Source organism: Sinocyclocheilus anshuiensis, unplaced genomic scaffold (genome assembly GCF_001515605.1).
Source record: "Sinocyclocheilus anshuiensis isolate Anshui unplaced genomic scaffold, SAMN03320099.WGS_v1.1 scaffold1280, whole genome shotgun sequence".
In the NCBI taxonomy this organism is placed as follows: Eukaryota; Metazoa; Chordata; class Actinopteri; order Cypriniformes; family Cyprinidae; genus Sinocyclocheilus; species Sinocyclocheilus anshuiensis.
In genome coordinates this window covers 472,197-490,044 of record NW_015546075.1, presented here as the reverse complement: position 1 = coordinate 490,044, position 17,848 = coordinate 472,197, and the positions used below count along the sequence as shown (strand labels likewise).

General features: G+C 38.3%; 3 protein-coding genes across 5 annotated transcripts in view; 2 read left to right on the top strand and 1 right to left on the bottom strand.

The window, feature by feature from the left end:
* Nucleotides 1-6,304, top strand: part of LOC107699876 (glycerol-3-phosphate phosphatase-like) — a 19,681-nt gene extending 13,377 nt beyond the window's left edge. Inside the window, exons 2-4 of one of the 2 annotated variants that reach the window (XM_016501294.1) lie at nt 3,874-3,879; nt 4,619-5,314; nt 5,404-6,304. In XM_016501294.1, the coding sequence (XP_016356780.1) occupies nt 4,720-5,314; nt 5,404-5,729 (921 nt within the window). In that variant the 5' untranslated portion in view covers nt 3,874-3,879; nt 4,619-4,719 and the 3' untranslated portion in view covers nt 5,730-6,304. Of the gene's footprint in view, nt 1-3,873; nt 3,880-4,549; nt 5,315-5,403 lie in introns of those variants that run through there. The other variant, XM_016501293.1, reaches the window with a different exon arrangement.
* Nucleotides 6,305-6,640: 336 nt separating this feature from the next.
* On the top strand, nt 6,641-11,214 carry LOC107699874 (BRICHOS domain-containing protein 5-like). The gene is made up of 6 exons (XM_016501291.1): nt 6,641-6,972; nt 7,155-7,283; nt 7,652-7,786; nt 7,864-7,971; nt 9,591-9,744; nt 10,839-11,214. Exons 1-6 carry the CDS (start codon nt 6,919-6,921, stop codon nt 10,931-10,933), a joined length of 675 nt encoding a protein of 224 aa, XP_016356777.1. The 5' UTR covers nt 6,641-6,918; the 3' UTR covers nt 10,934-11,214.
* Nucleotides 11,215-11,291: 77 nt separating this feature from the next.
* LOC107699873 (target of rapamycin complex subunit lst8) lies at nt 11,292-15,807 on the bottom strand. Of its 2 annotated transcripts, none has more exons than XM_016501289.1 (9): nt 15,683-15,807; nt 15,316-15,557; nt 14,416-14,467; nt 14,141-14,303; nt 13,459-13,534; nt 13,206-13,358; nt 12,952-13,076; nt 12,682-12,845; nt 11,292-11,689 (listed from the first exon to the last, which is right to left on the bottom strand). In XM_016501289.1, the coding sequence occupies exons 2-9, from the start codon at nt 15,442-15,444 to the stop codon at nt 11,571-11,573; spliced, it is 981 nt and encodes a 326-aa protein (XP_016356775.1). In that variant the 5' UTR covers nt 15,445-15,557; nt 15,683-15,807; the 3' UTR covers nt 11,292-11,570. The 2 variants fall into 2 exon arrangements, with proteins under 2 accessions (XP_016356775.1, XP_016356776.1); XM_016501290.1 differs by having other exon boundaries at nt 15,316-15,509.
* Between the last annotated feature and the right edge of the window lie 2,041 nt (nt 15,808-17,848).

Sequence of the window (17,848 nt, the reverse complement as noted above, 5' to 3'; positions counted from 1 at the left end):
AAGGAAATTGCTACAAAGAATATTGCACCTGAAAGAACCATTTACCGGATCATCAAGAACTTCAAGGAGAGAGGTTCAACTGCAGTGAAGTCTTCAGGACGTCCCAGATAGTCCAGCAAGCACCAGGACCGTCTCCTCCTGAGGAGTCAGCTATGGAATCGTGTCACCAACAGTGCAGAGCTTGCTCAGGAATGGCAGCAGGTTGGTGTGAGAGCATCTGCATCTGCACACACAGTGAGGCCAAGACCTTTGGACAACGGCCTGATGTCAAGAAGGGCTGCAAAGAAGACACTTCTCTCCAAGAAAAACTTCAAGGACAGACTGAAATTCTGCAGGAAGTATAAGGATTGGACAGCAGAAGACTGGTGCAAAGTTATTTTCTCTGATGGAGCTCCCTTCCGACTGTTTGGGACATCTGGAAAATCGATTGTTCGGAGAAGAAAAGGTGAACGCTACCATGAGTCCTGTAAACTTTGCAAAACACAAAATTTATGTCACTGCCAAAACTTTTGGCCATGACTGTATATATTATTATTATTATTATTTACAGTGCCTTGCGAAAGTATTCATACCCCTTCATTTTTCACGTTTTTTTTTATGTTGCTGCCTTATGTTAAACTACTTTAAATTAATTTTTTTCCACATCAATCTACACTCTACACACCATAATGACACAGCAAAAAAAGAATGTTCAAAACTTTTTAAATTTATAAAAAAATAACAAATAAATAAGTACATTGCATAACCCCTTAACTGTCAACTGACAACTGTGAACCTAGACATGAAAGTGCATGAAATTTTTATAATTCATGAACGAAAACATTTTGTAACATGATATTGATGTACCATTTTCATGGTAATGCAATGTTTGATTTTAAAATGGGTTTCAAAGGATGAATTTTGAGATTTAAAGTTTTCAATTGATATATAATTTCTGATGATTTCTAAAGTGTGATAGAGAAAAAGGCAACAAAGAAGACTTTTTTTGACAAAGGTCAGAACTCCTGTTATGATGTCTATTTTTGAGGTGCACTCTTGTCAAAAATTAATCTATTACTTTTCCTACATAGACATTTTACCAATGTTTTTGTTAAAAATTGATGTGACAAGCTTTGCACATCAGCATTTGGCAATTATCTGCCATTCTTGTCCTCACCTCTTCACCTCTCAAGCTCTGTTAGGTTGGATGGGGCAGATGCACATTTTCAGGTTTTTCCAGAAATGTTTGATTGGGTTCAAGCCCAGGGCAGTGATGTTTGTCCTTCTGTAGGTTTCTACTATCTCTCCACATATGATCATAGAGCTCAACTAGAGTGGCCATCAGGTTCTTGGTCACCAGTGTAAGAAATTATAGTCTGCCTCGACCCAGCTTCCACTCCAAATTGTGTTTTAAACTATGCTCCTTTCTCTACAAAGAGCTTAATTATCATGGCGCGCTGAAAAGACCGAACATGCAAGAGACCTTCATCCGCCACTGGATACCTTCTTTTGGGCCATGTGCGCGGACCTTACAAGACCTTGCAAAAATACCGGGAATAAAGCATCAACTTCACATAGCCCAGCATCCACAATCTTCAGGAGGGGTAGAAAGATTGAACAGAACATTAAAGACAGCTTTGAAAAAAATGGTGTTAGAAAATGGTCCCAATTGGGCTCAAAACCTTCCAAGTATATTAATGTCAGTTAGGGGAATCATTCACAAAAGCACAGGTTTCAGCCCCCATGCAAAAAAAACCCTGTGATAATTTTGCTCAAATGAAACGGAGTTGTAACCAGTGTGCATGAGGTGTAGACCCAATGACGGGTAAGATTCTCCTTTGGCCAGAGGGGGACGACCTAAGGCAGGGCTACACCGCCACTGGTCACCTGCCCTGGAAGGGAGGTGTAATTTGTGTAAGGGAGTGGATGTGATGCTTCTTTTGGGCCAAGAGCATCAGCTATCACTTTCATTGTCATCCGCAATTTACATTTAAAACGAAACTTAATTTACATGTTGAGCGGGAAGATGAACGTAATACAGTATAAAATGATTGAGCTTAGGATGTTCGGGGTTCATTCTGACTCCGCTGAATCCGAAGTGCTGCCTGTACTTTGTCACTACTATTCTGTAATAAAAGTTATTCTCCATCAAGATCTTCGACGTCTTCACTTTTTCTTACACCAGTCTAACCATAACCCTTCTCCATTCATTGCTCAGTTTGGCCAGGAGGCCAGCTCTAGGAACAGTCCTGGTTGTTTCAAACTTCTTCCAAGAGTAATGGAGACTACATGCTTCTGCAAACCTTCAATGCAGCAGAATTTTTTCTGAACTCTTCCCCAGATGTGTGGCTTGATGCAATCCTGTTTTTGAGCTCTACAGGCAGTTCTTTTGACCTCAGGGCTTGGTTTTTGCTCTGATACGCATTTTCAGTTGTTAGACCTTTTATTGAGAGGTATGTGCCTTTCCAAATAATATCCATTCAATTGAATTTGCCACAGGTTAACTTCACATCTACAAGCAATATGAATGCTCCTGAGCTACATTCCAACTGTCCCAGATAAGGGTATGAATACTTATGCAATGGGATCCTTTACGTTTTTTTATTTTTAACAAATTTGCAAAGATGTTAAAAACCTGTTTTTTGCTTTGCCATTATGGTGTATGGAGTGTAGATTGATGTGGGGGGAAAAAGTAATTTAAAGTATTTTAACATAAGACAGCAACATAACAAAATGTGAAAAAAAATGAAGGGGTATGAATACTTTCACAAGGCACTGTATATTTAAATAAATGTAGAATAAACCTCTTGGCTGCACCAAACATAGCTCTCTGTTACCCCTTTTCTTCCACAATATGGTACCTGGTTCTTGGCCAACTCAAAGGTTCCTGCCATCTCATCCATAGAATCTGCTACCCTATTACAGCAAAGTTTACTGTCACTGCTGCACCATAATTTCCACAGTTTATCTTTCCACATGTGTCATTGTATTACTTTGTTTTGTACAGCATCCTCCCGAGGTATAATTTCAATATCTGGTCAAGGTCTCTGTCATCAGGGACTGCAAAATCCAGTCTCATTATAAATGTGTATTTTATGAGGTTGTGATTTTGTATGAATTAGTACGATCTCATATTAAATTACTCACATGATTTTTAGAAAAAAGTAAGCAAAGGTCCACCCATAACCCACTGAACCTTAACCGTCAATGGGGCATAAGCAGATCATATGAAAACGTACAAATGAGATTGTACGAATTTATACATATTAGCCACTAATTCAGCAAAACATAAAGTAGTTACGAATTGCCATGGGACTGTGTTGGACATAAGAAGAATAAAATGAACAGGAGAGGATGCCTGGAGTTCTAATTAAAAAAGTTAAAAAATACATTGAAATGAAAATGCTACTTTTACCTTGCGTATCAATTTTCATTATGCATTTAGGAGAGCATTGCAATTTAGGGAGGATTTCGCAACATTTTTATTATGGGGAAAAACTGCAGGTTAAAGTTAATCAGGTCTTTAGCTTGATACATCCAAAGCTCTTTATCCACTTCCGAGGTGGTGAATAAAATGATTTTAGGGAGATAACAGTTTTATGTTTATGAAATATTTGAATTATCTTCTCAGATTAATCAAATGAGTCAAATTATCACTTTCACCTTATGCTCCTTCCTGAAGAATACAGAATCTTCCAAAGATCGATCCCAACAAAACCAACAGGGGTAACATCCTGATCGTTATCTTTAACCTTCAGTTTTTTTTCCCATAAAAATGCAAAAGTTAGCATAGAAGTTAGCATCACCCTGGTTCCCTCAACAAAAACCTAACCAGATTTTTCCACTGGCATTTGGATTTTTCTTTAAAAAAAAAGAAGCCGCGACCAATAAAAGCTCTGTGTTTTGTTCATCATGATAATCTTCACAAATGAACACAACGTTTATGAATTTTGAAGACTCAATGCAATCCCCAGAAGTAAAAGCTAAATGTGGGCTATAAACAAACTACACCATTCGCATGACTTTAACATACATCACCATCACTAAATTTCTGACAACTCTTTATGTCTTTAACAAAAAAAAAAAAACTTTAAAAAAGACTTTAATGCTTAATGTCCCCGTCCCCGACAATCTCTGTAGTCCCATTTAGCCACTTGTTAAAAACCGCCTTTTTCAAGACAAGTAAAAGCTTTACATAAAATCACAAATAATTATGTATTTTATGTCACAGAATAAGACTTAAAAATATCTTGAGCTTGTGTTAACCACAGACCTTATTTCAGGCATTTAACCAAAAACCTATCAAATTCGGGACGATGGAACCGGAAGTGCTAAAATGCTAACTTGTTTCCGGGTTTTGCTCTACAAGAATAAGTCATCCCTTCAACACTATAAGAGTAAAATACACGTTTTCCTCACAGCCCCGTTTTCGTTCAAAAAAATTTTTTTTAAATGGCGCCTAAGTTACTTGGACGAAGGTCTACTTCATTCCATTTTATTAGGGTCACTGGCCCTTTAACCCGTGCGGAAGTGCCTTACTAGTATAAAACGTCACGTACAATGTCAAACAAATGAATCACTTGTACAAGGTAATGTGCCGCAACTAGTAATTTCCAGTTCCATGTCATTCTGACATAAGCTAGTCAGCCGACAATTCGTAGAGAGGTTAGGGTTAGGTTATTTTAGGACGGACCGAGGACAAGAAAGAAGATTGCTTTGAGGACGAGAGTAACTTGAAGAATGGCTGCATCTAAATGTACGCAACTGACTGCTGCTCTGAGTAGACAGTTACTGGACTCGATTGACTGTGTACTATTTGACTGCGACGGCGTAATATGGAGAGGGGACCAAGCTATCCCCGGAGCCCCTGAGGTTATCAGTTCACTGAAGAAAAACGGAAAACGGGTGTTTTTTGTAACAAACAACAGCACGAAAACCCGACAAATGTACGCGGATAAATTAGGCAAGCTCGGTTTCGATGCCACCGCAGACGAGGTGTTCGGGACAGTGTACTGCTCGGCGGTGTACCTCAAAAATGTATGTAAACTCGACGGAAAAGTCTATTTAATTGGGAGCAATGCGATGAGACAGGAGCTCGAGGACGTGGGAATCCGGCCGGTCGGTGTGGGACCTGACCCCGTCTCAGGAGTTCAGAAAGACTGGGCGAATGTTCCTCTCGATAAGGAGGTCCAAGCTGTATTGGTCAGTTTTGATGAACATTTCAGTTACATGAAGCTCAATAGAGCTCTGCAGTACCTTTGTAACCCCGACTGTCAGTTCGTGGGAACTAACACGGACACGAGGCTGCCTCTGGAGGGAGGCAAAGCGGTCCCGGGTAAACAGATATGAATGACATCACAAATACTGTATGTATTGCCTGAATGGCGTGTTATCACAACGACCTTGTCTTCCGCTTGTCTACAGGGACAGGGTGCCTCCTAAGGGCGGTAGAGACCGCTGCACAACGCCAAGCTCAAGTGGTCGGAAAACCCAGCAACTTCATGTTCGAGTGTGTGGCCAGCCAGCTCGGTCTGGACCTTGAGAGGTGTCTGATGGTCGGAGATAGACTGGACACTGACATCATGCTAGGCTCAAACTGTGGCCTGAAGACCTTGCTGACCCTTACAGGAGTTTCTACTGTAGCAGAAGCCGAGGCAAACCAGAAGAGCGAATGTCCACATCAGCAAAAAATGGTGCCTGACTACTATATAGACAGCATTGCTGATATTTTACCTGCACTACAAACATAGTCAGTGTTTACTTGGATTTCACCCACTTTAATAGAGAATATTTATCAATATATGGGTACCAGTATTTTAATATTATAGTTAATCTAAATAGGTTTAATAGAAATTGTTCATCTCTACATGTATGCAGTATGATTTACTGTCATCAAGGCTTCATTTCAAACTGGCCTACCTCTTTTTTAAATAACCCACTATTTTTATTTTAGATAATATAAGGGCAATACGTTTTTATTTTAGTGTTACTGTTTTTATTTTGTCTAAAAAAAAAAGTCATTTGTAATACTTGTGTTTTCTAGCCAGTAATACTCTGGTGCTACAAAACAAGTGACCCTCTAAATTGTGCTGTTTGTATTTATTTTATCAGAAGTACTTGTTCAGTTATGTACTGTTAATTCACTGTACTTGTAACATAAAGAATGAGAGAATATTATGAATATTTTCAATTATATTTTGCATTTAATAGCTTTGTCACTCACTAACTAACCCATAAACCTGGTAGGATTTTACTTCTCGCCATGGTTTGAACAAAGTGTTCATTTTGCTTGACTGAACAAATAAATAAGAATTGTTAATGAAAAGTGTACTACTTTTTCTAAATATTGTACTTAAAAGGGATGCAAATTCTGTGATCATTTACTCACCCTTACATCAATCTAAACTTACTTTCTTCAGGGGTACATAAAAGACGATATTTTGAGAAATTATATTTTGAAGACTGTCTGGTTATCAACATTCATCAAAATGTCTTATTTCACTTTCCCGGAAGAAAGAAGGTCACACAGTTTTGGAATGACATGAGAGTGAGTAAATGATGACACAGTTTTAATTTTGGTGTTCCCTGTAATGAGACTGCACTTCAGTTTTCTCACTATAACCACCTCTGAAGTTATTAAAGTCACCTTGGTCAGTCAGCATCCTAAGGGCATGGCCAGTCGATGCCTTAAAAACTGGCTCTGCGACGAAAAGCCCTGTCCACAGTGCCGATCTACCTGTCCCCTTTGTCTATTGTCTGGTATGGGGTTGTCAGCCAGTGGGTTGGACTACCTGGTGTGAGGCAAGAGGTGGGGGGCAGAGGATGGCAGAAGGAGTTAGACACCTATACTGCAGGCAACACTGGTCAGTCTCAGTCATGAACATTGTCTTACACAGAAAGAAGTAAGGCGGGTACTGTGAGGAGAAGCAAAACGGCAGAATGTTGAGGTGCTGGAAGCATTCAGAAGCCAATCTGGAGGACACACAGAACATGGTGAGAGTTCATTGCTGTTTTCCATTAGCAGTACACATACTTTAGATTATTGCAGAAATATGCCAGTTTGTGTTTTGCTTAGCTGTGTTTTATGGCTTGCTTACAATCCATAAATATTCTTTAATGTGAATGTGCCTTAAATGTAACTCGGAGGGAGATGGATGTGTGTTTGGATTTTCTAGCACTGTGGTCCCATGAGCTCCTCCAGGGTTCCTCACAAAGCTCTCTGGGGCAGTATTGCTGCCATGCTGCTCATTGTTATCATCGCTCTCGGTGTGGCCGCACATCTAGGGCTAGAGCACAAAACACAAGTAAGAGTCCAGGCATTTCGTATTTTCAAGCATTTTTAAGGCAAGACACCGGTAAAACCATTGCTTTTTCTGCCCATGCACTGGCCAGTTTGGGATTTTGGGTTATTTTGCTTTTATAGCTTGTCTTCTCTCATACTAGTGGAAAGAAAATTTTCCTCATGGACTGAGTCAGAAATCTTCATTTCAGTAGCACTTACATACACCAGACTTTCCTGTTTCATTCCTATCTATATTCCTAAGTGTTTTACAGAGGGGTTTGCTCTTAATGTACTGTGATTAATCAACAGGGAAAGTATTCTGATATTGTATCACCTGTGGTGTCTTGCTTTAAACGTTTGCACTGAAAATGAAACTTCTGCGCATTGCAGGTTATCAGAATTCCCAATCACATGGGTGACTTGATCAATCAGTCGGCTTTGATTGACAAGCACAACAGTGTAGTGACCTACTCTGTGACTTCCCATATCAACCACACCTCCATAGTGCTTTTTGACATGAGACATGTAAGGCCCTTTCCTTTCTCTACGGATTAGGATTTTCCTCTAAAGCTCAGTTACATTTCTCTATCACTCTCCCTCAGGGGTTGGTATGCTATAAACCTGACAATCAGGACAGCTGCTTTCTTCGCCGGATGGAAAGTTTGGATTACGAGAATGTGCAATCTCAACTGAACAAGTCAGAGCAACAGGTAAAGGATTTCTGCTTGTTGAGTCTCCTATTTTTTGTATTGGACCAGAAGATCAGATGGTGTGATTATGGAAAACTAATCTTACAATATTACATTATATTAAATATATACACTACACTCTTAAAAATAAAGGTTCCAAAAGGTTTTTTTTTTTCATACAGTCATGCCATGTCAGAATCTTGGGTTCCTCAAAGAAAATTTCTTAAAATAACCATTTCTTTTCTTAGTGTGAAGAACATTTTAAGTATCTAAAGCACATTTTTCCATTATAAAGAACCTTTTGTCCAGTGGAAAGGTTCCATGAATGTTAAAGGTTTTTCATGGAACTATAGATGCCAGTAAAGAACCTTTATTTTTGAGAGTGTACTATTCAAAAGTTTGGGTCAATAAGATTATTATTATTATTATGAAAGAAATTAATATTTTATTCAGCATAGATGCATTAAATTAAACAAAAGTGACAGTAAATCATGTTACAATGTAACAAAAGATTTCTGTTTCAAAGAAATGCTGTTTTAAATGTTTTATTTATCAAAGAATAGGGGGAAAAAAACAGTATAATGGATTCCACAACATATTAGGCAATGCTGCTTTTTTAATATTGATAAAGATAAGAAATGTTATCAAATCAGCATATTAGAATGATTCCTGAAGGATCATGTGACACTGGAAAATGAAAACTCACCTTTGCCTCACAGGAATAAACTGTCAAGTATCCTATTTTTACCAAATGAATGAGGATTGCTTTGGTGTATTTAACTGGATCTCGTTCTTTTGGACGCAGCAGCTTTTTGAGACCTTATGCACCATATGTACCTAAAACATAAAGGTGGCTGGCAAATTGACTGACACTTGAACGCGGCACTACCCCAGTGCTCTTAGGTAGATTAGAGAGCTCTTTTGGCTGCTTTCTCCTCCGTGACTCCAGAAAGGGAGTAATGGACCGCACCAGCTCAGGAGGGCTTTAGTGTAGCCGAGTCCGAATTCCACAGACCATCTGATCCACCTTGGCTGGATCGCATTACAGGATGGGACCACAGGGTGCACAATGGCCACTCTGTTGGCTTTTTCCTCTTATAAGTCACTACTGGAAAGACAGAGCTCCCTCCCGCAAATAGAGCAGAGACCTGTGTTGGACACACTTCTCTCAGCACTTAAGTTGATTCATGCGCTGGGTTATGATCTGTGCAGAGCGGGATGGGTTGATGAACCGATAAGTATCGCTGACCACTTAAAATCTTGGTCTCAGTTGAGATTTTTGCATCATTGCGTTTGATTAAAGCCATTAGAAAAGTTTTTGGAAACTCGATCCGTGGTCAATAGCCTTTTGAAAAAGATTTCCAATTTTTGGTGCACAATAAGCTATTGAGAAGCATAAACTGCCATTACTCTGCTTTAACAAGTGTCTATCTGATCTCTCAGAGGAGTGTAAGTGGTGTAATTACAAATGCCTTTTGTACTAGAGGACAGACTTAAACCCCTCAAGACACAATTATACGATCGGGAGTTATACAGTATATGCGTTCACACAGGACCAGCTATAGTGAGTCTGTATCACACCATTAGAGGATAATTTAGTCGGCGATGATACACAGTGAGATATGTCATGATTCTCACAGGTTCGTCAGGTCTGGGTGGTGGGAAATCAGACTGAAAAACACACCGAGTTTTTGGGAGTGCTGTCCAGCAGCCGTGTGGACGCTTCCACCCTTCAAGAACCTCTTCAGTCCCTCTGTCAGCAGGCCTCTGTGTACTGGACTAGAAGATCTGATGGTAAGAGTATGTCAGTATTACATTCTGTTAAACTAAACTGATCAAAAGTGACAGTAAAGACATTTATAATGTTACAAAAGTTTTATATTTAAAATAAATGCCGTCTTTTAAACTTTCTATTCATCACAGAATCCTGAAAAAAACTGTACTTATGTTTTCACAAAAGTATTAGGCAGCACTATTTTTTAAATTTTTCTTGAACACCAAATCAGCATATTAGGATGATTTCTGAAGAATCATGTGACACTGAAGACTGGTGAAAAATTAATGCAAAGGAAACTTTTATCAAAAACTTTTTAAAAAATCTTACCAACCCCAAACTTTTGAAGGAGGTAATATATATATAATATTTTTTTTCTTTTTTTCCGATTACCACAAAAGACAAGGTTCCCATAACAGGCAGTGTGAAAGGGGCTGATTTTTGGAGGTTTTAAAAGCAGAAACGTACGGCATATTATTTTAGGCATTTAAACACAGTTCACAGTTCTTGTTACAACTTTTATATTATTTAATGCGTTAAGATGTTTGCGTTAATATTTAAATCATTTGTAAAGCAGTTTTGCATTACAATTAAGTTGTAAGATTAAGATTTAAGTTGTACATTTAGATAGTTTTACACTGGTCATGTTAAATTGCATATAGTTTATACTGTATCTTGTTGCTATACTACAGAGTAATTTAACATTTACAAATTGGCCTCATTCATGTCTACTGTAAGTGCCTCACTTTTTTTTAAAGAAGGAAAATAACTTTTGTGCTAATCAATATAATGCCAAAAATGCTGTATTGAGCTAAAATTGTACTGAACCCAGAATATTCCTTTAAATAAATGTTTAAACATTGCATGAATTTATTTTTGTGACAAGGGAATGTACAGGAAACATTGCGTAACAAGCCAAGAACATGCCGAGTTGCTCTTTAAAGAGCAGTGTGCTAGAAACCTAATCCAATAGTGCAGTGAGATAGAGTTGTGACCTTTTTTAGAGTTGCAACCAGCAGAGCATGAACGAGGAACAGGACATTGATTATGATTGTCATCGGCAAATCCAAAGAAATAAGAACCTTGAGATTTCTTTCCTTTCTTTTTCCTGAAGGTCCCGGGAAACAAAGACTTATTTATTTCTGCATTGACATCTGCTTTCCCAGCAACATTTGTGTTTCTGTGTGCTTCTACTACTTGCCAGAGTGACATTCCACTGACGGTGTACCAGCACACGCCAGGGAAACAAACAAATGCGTTCACATCAATAAAAGCATCTGGAGAGGCTACACAAATGCCATATTTAATCTGGCAATGAAGGCGGAACCATCTTGTGATTATCTGCTAAATCCTTATCTTCATCCTCTCTTGTATTTAGCCCCATCTTTCCAGTGGCGTTTGAACATGACTTGGCTCTAAAGCTCACTCCAGCTCGTATCTCTTGTAACCTGATGCAGAAGAGTAATGGGAAACACTGCTGGTCAACAATAAAGCACCATTGTGTTCAAACATTCATATATTTGAATGAGTATTTAATTCAAGAATGGAATAAATTCAGTGATGTCTAGATAATAATCAAAAGCTAAATACAAGTTACCATAACGTTTATTGACAAAACTTGTGTGTGCATACAAAAACTGAGTACATGTATCCTAACATTGAATTTGCTACGATAAGGATACAACATTTAGACATCATCATAACCATTAAGCCAAACCATAAACTTTGATTTTTGCACATGTATTCATATTCAGTCCATTGAATACCATGAGCATGGATATGAGATGCAAATGTCAGGTGTTGTGACAGCTATGGCTGTCACAGCAGAATGAGCTTCTTCTGCATACTATCCAAGCACACTGTCATTGAAGGCCAAACACACCACGGCCTTCTGATGGCCGCTGTACTCCCGTTTGATCTCTCCGGTCTCCACACACCACAGACGTGCAAGGTTATCTGAGGAGGCTGAAAATCAGTTGAAAAATACATAAACTTTTAAACAGGAATTCTTCACAAGATTCTACTGATAGCAACATGACAGGGACTGATGCTCGATCATCACAAAAGGATGTTATTGATGCTCAAGCAGATTCAGACCCATTTGATTTCTTTTACTATAATTTACTAGCATTTAAATTAATAATCTGATACAATGCACTTACAAACATGTAGTTTTATTTTAAAAAATACCTGCAAGTAACTAAATCTGTAATATCTGTAGAAACATCTGTAATTACAAAGCCATTATCCTCATTTAAACCTAAACATAGCACAAAAGTTTATTTTACAGTACGTGTGCTTACTGTACAGTGTACTTATTCAAGAAAGTACTGAGTAACTACATGGATAGATTAGGTTTTGGGGTAGGTTCAAGCCAGGGTTACTACCTAGTTATTACCCAGTTACTGTAAGTACTACAATGAACAGGACTGTAAAAGTTATATGCATCCTACCTCAATAGCAGCAAAAGTGTTTTGCAATACAACATGAACACAATAAGTACATTGTACCATTATTTTTGACAGAAGTACAGAGTAGTTAAAGGGATAGTTCGCCCAAAAATTCTGTCATCATTTACTCACCCATGAGATTCTTTCTTTTATTGAACACGAAAGACGATAATTTGTAAAATATTGGTAATCAAACAGTCGATGGTAGACATTGATTTCAATAGTATTTTTTTTCCATATTATGGAAGTCAATGGCTGCCATCAACTGTTTGGTTACCAATATTCTTCAAAATATCTTCTTCTGTAGTCAACAGAAGAAAGAAACTCATACAGGGTTGGAACAACTTGAGGGTGATTAAATGATTACAGAATTTTCACTTTCGGGTGAACTATCCTATTGAAGACACCTCATATAAAGTGGGACCAAAGATTCTGTAATGGTCATGTAAACTTATGATCTTCTCATATTAGTAAAACATTTGAACTGTGAATGTTGTGTATGTTCACCTGTAACTATGTATTGTGAATCTCCAGAGAAGGCACAATCCCACATCCAGCCTCGGGACGTCTCTCCTGGGTTGTTACTCTTTATACTCAACTCTGTCATCAGAGAGAAGTTGGAGGTTCTCCAGATTTTACAGGTCTGGTCAGCAGAGCATGTGGCCAACAATCTAGCAAAGAGTTGAAAAAATCGATGCACTGATTTGTATAATAACTGTAAAAGATTTTCACTGATCTCTCCCTGTTCCTCAGTTTAGCTTTTTGTAAGACACTTACGTGGAGTCTGGGCTGAATTTGCAGCGTAATGAGTAGCGTTTGTGAGCAGGGATCTTGGTCTTAGGTATCAGTTGTGTCACCTCATCGCCGATTCCTCCAGCCAAATTCCACACATAACAGTTGCCCTACAGTCAAAAACAAATGAACTATATTTGATTCTGATACAATATGAATATATGCAGTACACATTAGCACAACCTCATTAGCAGTGTGAAATATTGAAGGTTGTTTAATGATTGTTATTGGTTACTGACCGAGCTGTTGACTGCAGCCATATAACTGGCATCAGGATCGATATGGACTGAATTGACGGACACATCTGGCTCTGGGATGAGCTGTTCATTGTGGTCTGTTTTCAAATCCCAGATATGGATAACACCACTTTGGTCCCCAACAATTAATTCAGCCTACAGCAAATACATTCAGAAAAAATATATATACTTTTTTTTTTTTATTGGTTTGCTTGTGAGCAGGAGTAGCAGATAATACAAATATTATCCAACTGACCTGATTGGGATGAAGACACACACAATTAATAGGTGCATTGACTTGAAATATTCTTTGGCACTGTAGATTCCTTGACCTGAATGAAAACAGTACTTTAAAGGGGTTCATTCATCATGAAACTTGCTAATTAGCACATTATTAGGAAAGGCGATTTGCAAAGATTCATTTAAAAAACCTTACACTCACTTCTTCTGTAGGTGAAGCTGGATTACAAATGATTCGCGCGAATATTAGATGCATTTATGTAGATCGGGGGCGCATTCCCTTCAAAAACAAACGTAAGTTAATCCACGGTGTCTTCAGCGGCTCAGATTTCGGGAGTAAATGACAACTGCTATGTTCATTATTACATCCAACCAGGGCGGGTCTAAGGTAAGACACCAGTCCAGTCTGTGCTGAAGCGCTACTGTCAATCAAGCTATCGTGGGAGGGGCCTGTTTTTGTGACGTCACACAGACAGGCATCTGAGATCGGCTCGATTTGAGAAAGGGGTAAAAATCTGAGCAGATTAAAAAAAAAAACACCGGGTGGATTTTTATAATTTTAGGGTGGTTGTGTACAGACACTGCCAACACACATTTCAGTTCAAACAACTTGTAAAAGTGCATGTAGCATCCTATGACCCCTTCAAGAAACACATCTACAAACAGCCTTTCTATTCACAGCAGACAGCATTCATTACCTCAGGTCCCAGATGCGAGCCATGCAGTCTTCTCCACCCGTGTACATCCACCGCCCATCCTCATGGAAGCCAACAGACGTGATGTTCTTGCTGACACCGTCGTAATTGATCACAGGGTTTGGATTATTTGAGTTTAAGTCATACATGCGTATGTGTTGATAACCTGAAATGCAAGAAAAAAGTACAGTGTGAAAACTATGCAGACAGAGATGAAAGAAAAATACTGCTTGCATAATTTATAGCTTTATACATAATGAGGCACATGCTGAACTTACCAGCAGCAGCAATCATGCTCCTATCAGGTGTCACTTCAAGGGAATTTACCTGCTGGTGTTTGAGTTAAGCATCTTTAAGGTATTTTGTGCACCTAAATAAACTCACTAATCCTGTACAGGATGTACCAGCAGTTCCTTGTGAAAAAAGTACACTTTAGAAAAGAGTCCTTATTATTATGAAGATCATATACTTCAAAAAATGTTGCTTGCAATTAAATGAAAATTGTTTATTTTTAATGTAAATGGAATGCAATTAGTTACACTTAAGTGTGCCTTTTGACCCACTTAGGTAGGACTTCAGTACATTTTTAAATGTAATTTAAAGTAAATATAATTACTTCTACTGTCTTTGAAATATGGTTAAAGTGTATTGCTAAATGTATTTACAACCATTCATGGTAACAAAAATATATTTTTATGTAATTTCTACTAAAACCTGTATGTCATGTATTTAAATATATGTGTAATTACACATTTGTAACAATTAAGTTGCATTATATTTAAAGTTTAGTTAAAATTATGATCAAGTATTTTAACATGTGCTTTAGTATCATAATCATAACATCAAAATAAGTGTACTTTTTAAAAGCATGACCAAATATTATTAAATTATTACATAATGATTTAAAATGTACTTTAAAATTAAGTGTTACCAAAACTTCTAAACTGGCATTATTACAAAATGCGCTTTTTGATAGTGGGTTTAACAAGACTTGAAAAAACTTGAAAATATACTTAAATTGCTTTTTATTTCTGTAATATTACATTATCTGCAGGTAAATTTTTTAAAAATACTTTTAAGATTTGAAATACACTACAAGTGTAGATTCAGTTCAGTTAGAGCACTTCTTTTTCACAGGGGGTAAAGGTCACGCTATGTATCTTGCTCGTGAAGGATACAGAGTCCTGGTGCTGGACGGTTCTCGTGCAGATGCCACTGTGAGCCTGCCAGAACCTGACGGTATGGTCATATCCAGCGGTGGCGAGTATCACCGGATCACTGCCCACGGTGCCTTGATTCACATTCATGATGAACTCAATGCAGAACTAATGACAGCTCCACAGGAGAATTTCCAGATTCGATTTAGCTGTGGCTGTTGAGCACTTCATTAATACCTTGATGCGTTTTTATGTACGTGTTTCTGTAAATCGGTTATGTTGGCAACAAGATCAGAGAATAAAACTTGTGATAGCTTGCCATAAATGTTTTAGCGTGCTAAAATGGACACGCTTGATAAAATAATTTAACGTAAATCAATGTTCTTACCTGATGGCGAAGATTGCCTTAGAAATCCGATTAGATAAATGTAAAACTATGATCTCAACACCGAATTGAGCATTATTTACAGAAACGTCTGACCTAAGCGGTGCTCCTTCCAAAACCGTCCGCACAGAAACAATTATTGAATAAAAGGTTCCGTATGGGATCAATTTTCCACCAGAGGTATTGCAGTCACGGATAAAAATAATAATAAGCGTGAAACCAAAATTTAAAAACGCAAGTAAAAATATATTGCACAAAATGTAAAAATAAAAGTAAAATGTTTAGAATAGCAAACAATGATCACGGATGGAAAAATAATATGCGTAAATCAAAAATGTAATAATGCATTTAAAAAAAAAAACAATAAGCATGAATCAAAACTTTAAACACATTTAAAAACATATTGCAGAAATCTGAAATATTAATGCAAAATTATTCGACTTGCACACAAAATCATGTTTTCCTTTGTTATATTTCTCTGTTTTTTGTGCTCTCAGACATTTTCTGCTCATATTTTTATTTTTTGTATGCTTATGCTGTTTTTCACTTCGCTCTTGTTTCCACATTCTGTGCTTGCTTTTCCAAATGTTGCGGTTAGAGTTTCATGTAAATCAGGGCGGGCTTAAACGTCATCATTGGTCCACTAGTTCTAGGGTGCGTCTCAATCAGCTCCCTAGTTCAGTAGTCAGGGCACTGATCAGGGAGTCGGACATTTTAATGGCTGTCTCAATCGCGAAATCCTTCCAGTGCACTGGAACGTACGCTCCCTGAAAAATCCCACAATGTGCTGCAAAAACCAGGGAGCATGCTCACTATGCTTCCTTACCGGAAATTATGTCACATTTCTGAAGCGCAAAACATAAACCACACAAGCCAACTCGATAAATATAATGACACGTGATATAAGATTTAAAAAGACATACCTTTTTTTAAGTATATTTAAGCATAAACACACATCACTAGTCAGGTAATGAACACATCTAGTTAACATTTATAATTAAAATTTGGCTAAAATGTTGTAAGAACCTGTTATGTTTAAAGAGAATAAAAACAGAGATTGGTCCTGCCTGTTGTTGATTATTTCCAGCGGTGACGTTCTACAATGTTGTTGGCGTTGTACGTATTCATGTCGCCGGAAATTGAGTAATCACTGTCCCACTGTGCAGTGAGCCAGGGTACTTACCAGTGACTGGATTCGTGTACACGATATACTGATTCGGGAGCTGATTGAGATGCACCCCTAGATTGACAGCTCCTCCTCTAGCCATTCAACTGAAGAGGGGAGTTGCGCCAGCGCCACTTAAGGCCAATTCACACCGCACCGACCAATGCCAACAAACGACAGGGGTAACACACTGACTAGTCCGTTGGTGTCTGTCGGCGTTTGTCGGTGCGGTGTGAATTGGCCTTTAAATGCACCTCATTAGCTGCCGATGCTCAGTGTTCACTTGTTTAATGGCTGTCTCAATCGCGAAATCCTTCCAGTGCACTGAAACGTACGCTCCCTGAAAAATCCCACAATGTGCTGCAAAAACCAGGGAGCATGCTCACTATGCTTCCTTACCGGAAATTATGTCACATTTCTGAAGCGCAAAACATAAACCACACAAGCCAACTCGATAAATATAATGACACGTGATATAAGATTTAAAAAGACATACCTTTTTTTAAGTATATTTAAGCATAAACACACATCACTAGTCAGGTAATGAACACATCTAGTTAACATTTATAATTAAAATTTGGCTAAAATGTTGTAAGAACCTGTTATGTTTAAAGAGAATAAAAACAGAGATTGGTCCTGCCTGTTGTTGATTATTTCCAGCGGTGACGTTCTACAATGTTGTTGGCGTTGTACGTATTCATGTCGCCGGAAATTGAGTAATCACTGTCCCACTGTGCAGTGAGCCAGGGTACTTACCAGTGACTGGATTCGTGTACACGATATACTGATTCGGGAGCTGATTGAGATGCACCCCTAGATTGACAGCTCCTCCTCTAGCCATTCAACTGAAGAGGGGAGTTGCGCCAGCGCCACTTAAGGCCAATTCACACCGCACCGACCAATGCCAACAAACGCCGACAGGGGTAACACACTGACTAGTCTGTTGGTGTCTGTCGGCGTTTGTCGGTGCGGTGTGAATTGGCCTTTAAATGCGCCTCATTAGC

Bases quoted from the DNA above. Each gene is read 5' to 3' on its own strand.
- LOC107699873 (XM_016501289.1), bottom strand. From the start codon at position 15,444: ATGAATGTGAATCAAGGCACCGTGGGCAGTGATCCGGTGATACTCGCC. The intron at 14,304-14,415 runs GTAAGTTCAGCA...CTTGCATTTCAG, and splicing joins GAGCATGATTGCTGCTGCTG to GTTATCAACACATACGCATG. The intron at 13,077-13,205 runs GTCAGTAACCAA...TTTTGACTGTAG, and splicing joins TGGCTGCAGTCAACAGCTCG to GGCAACTGTTATGTGTGGAA.
- LOC107699874 (XM_016501291.1), top strand. From the start codon at position 6,919: ATGTTGAGGTGCTGGAAGCATTCAGAAGCCAATCTGGAGGACACACAG. The intron at 6,973-7,154 runs GTGAGAGTTCAT...TGGATTTTCTAG, and splicing joins TGGAGGACACACAGAACATG to CACTGTGGTCCCATGAGCTC. The intron at 7,787-7,863 runs GTAAGGCCCTTT...ACTCTCCCTCAG, and splicing joins TGCTTTTTGACATGAGACAT to GGGTTGGTATGCTATAAACC.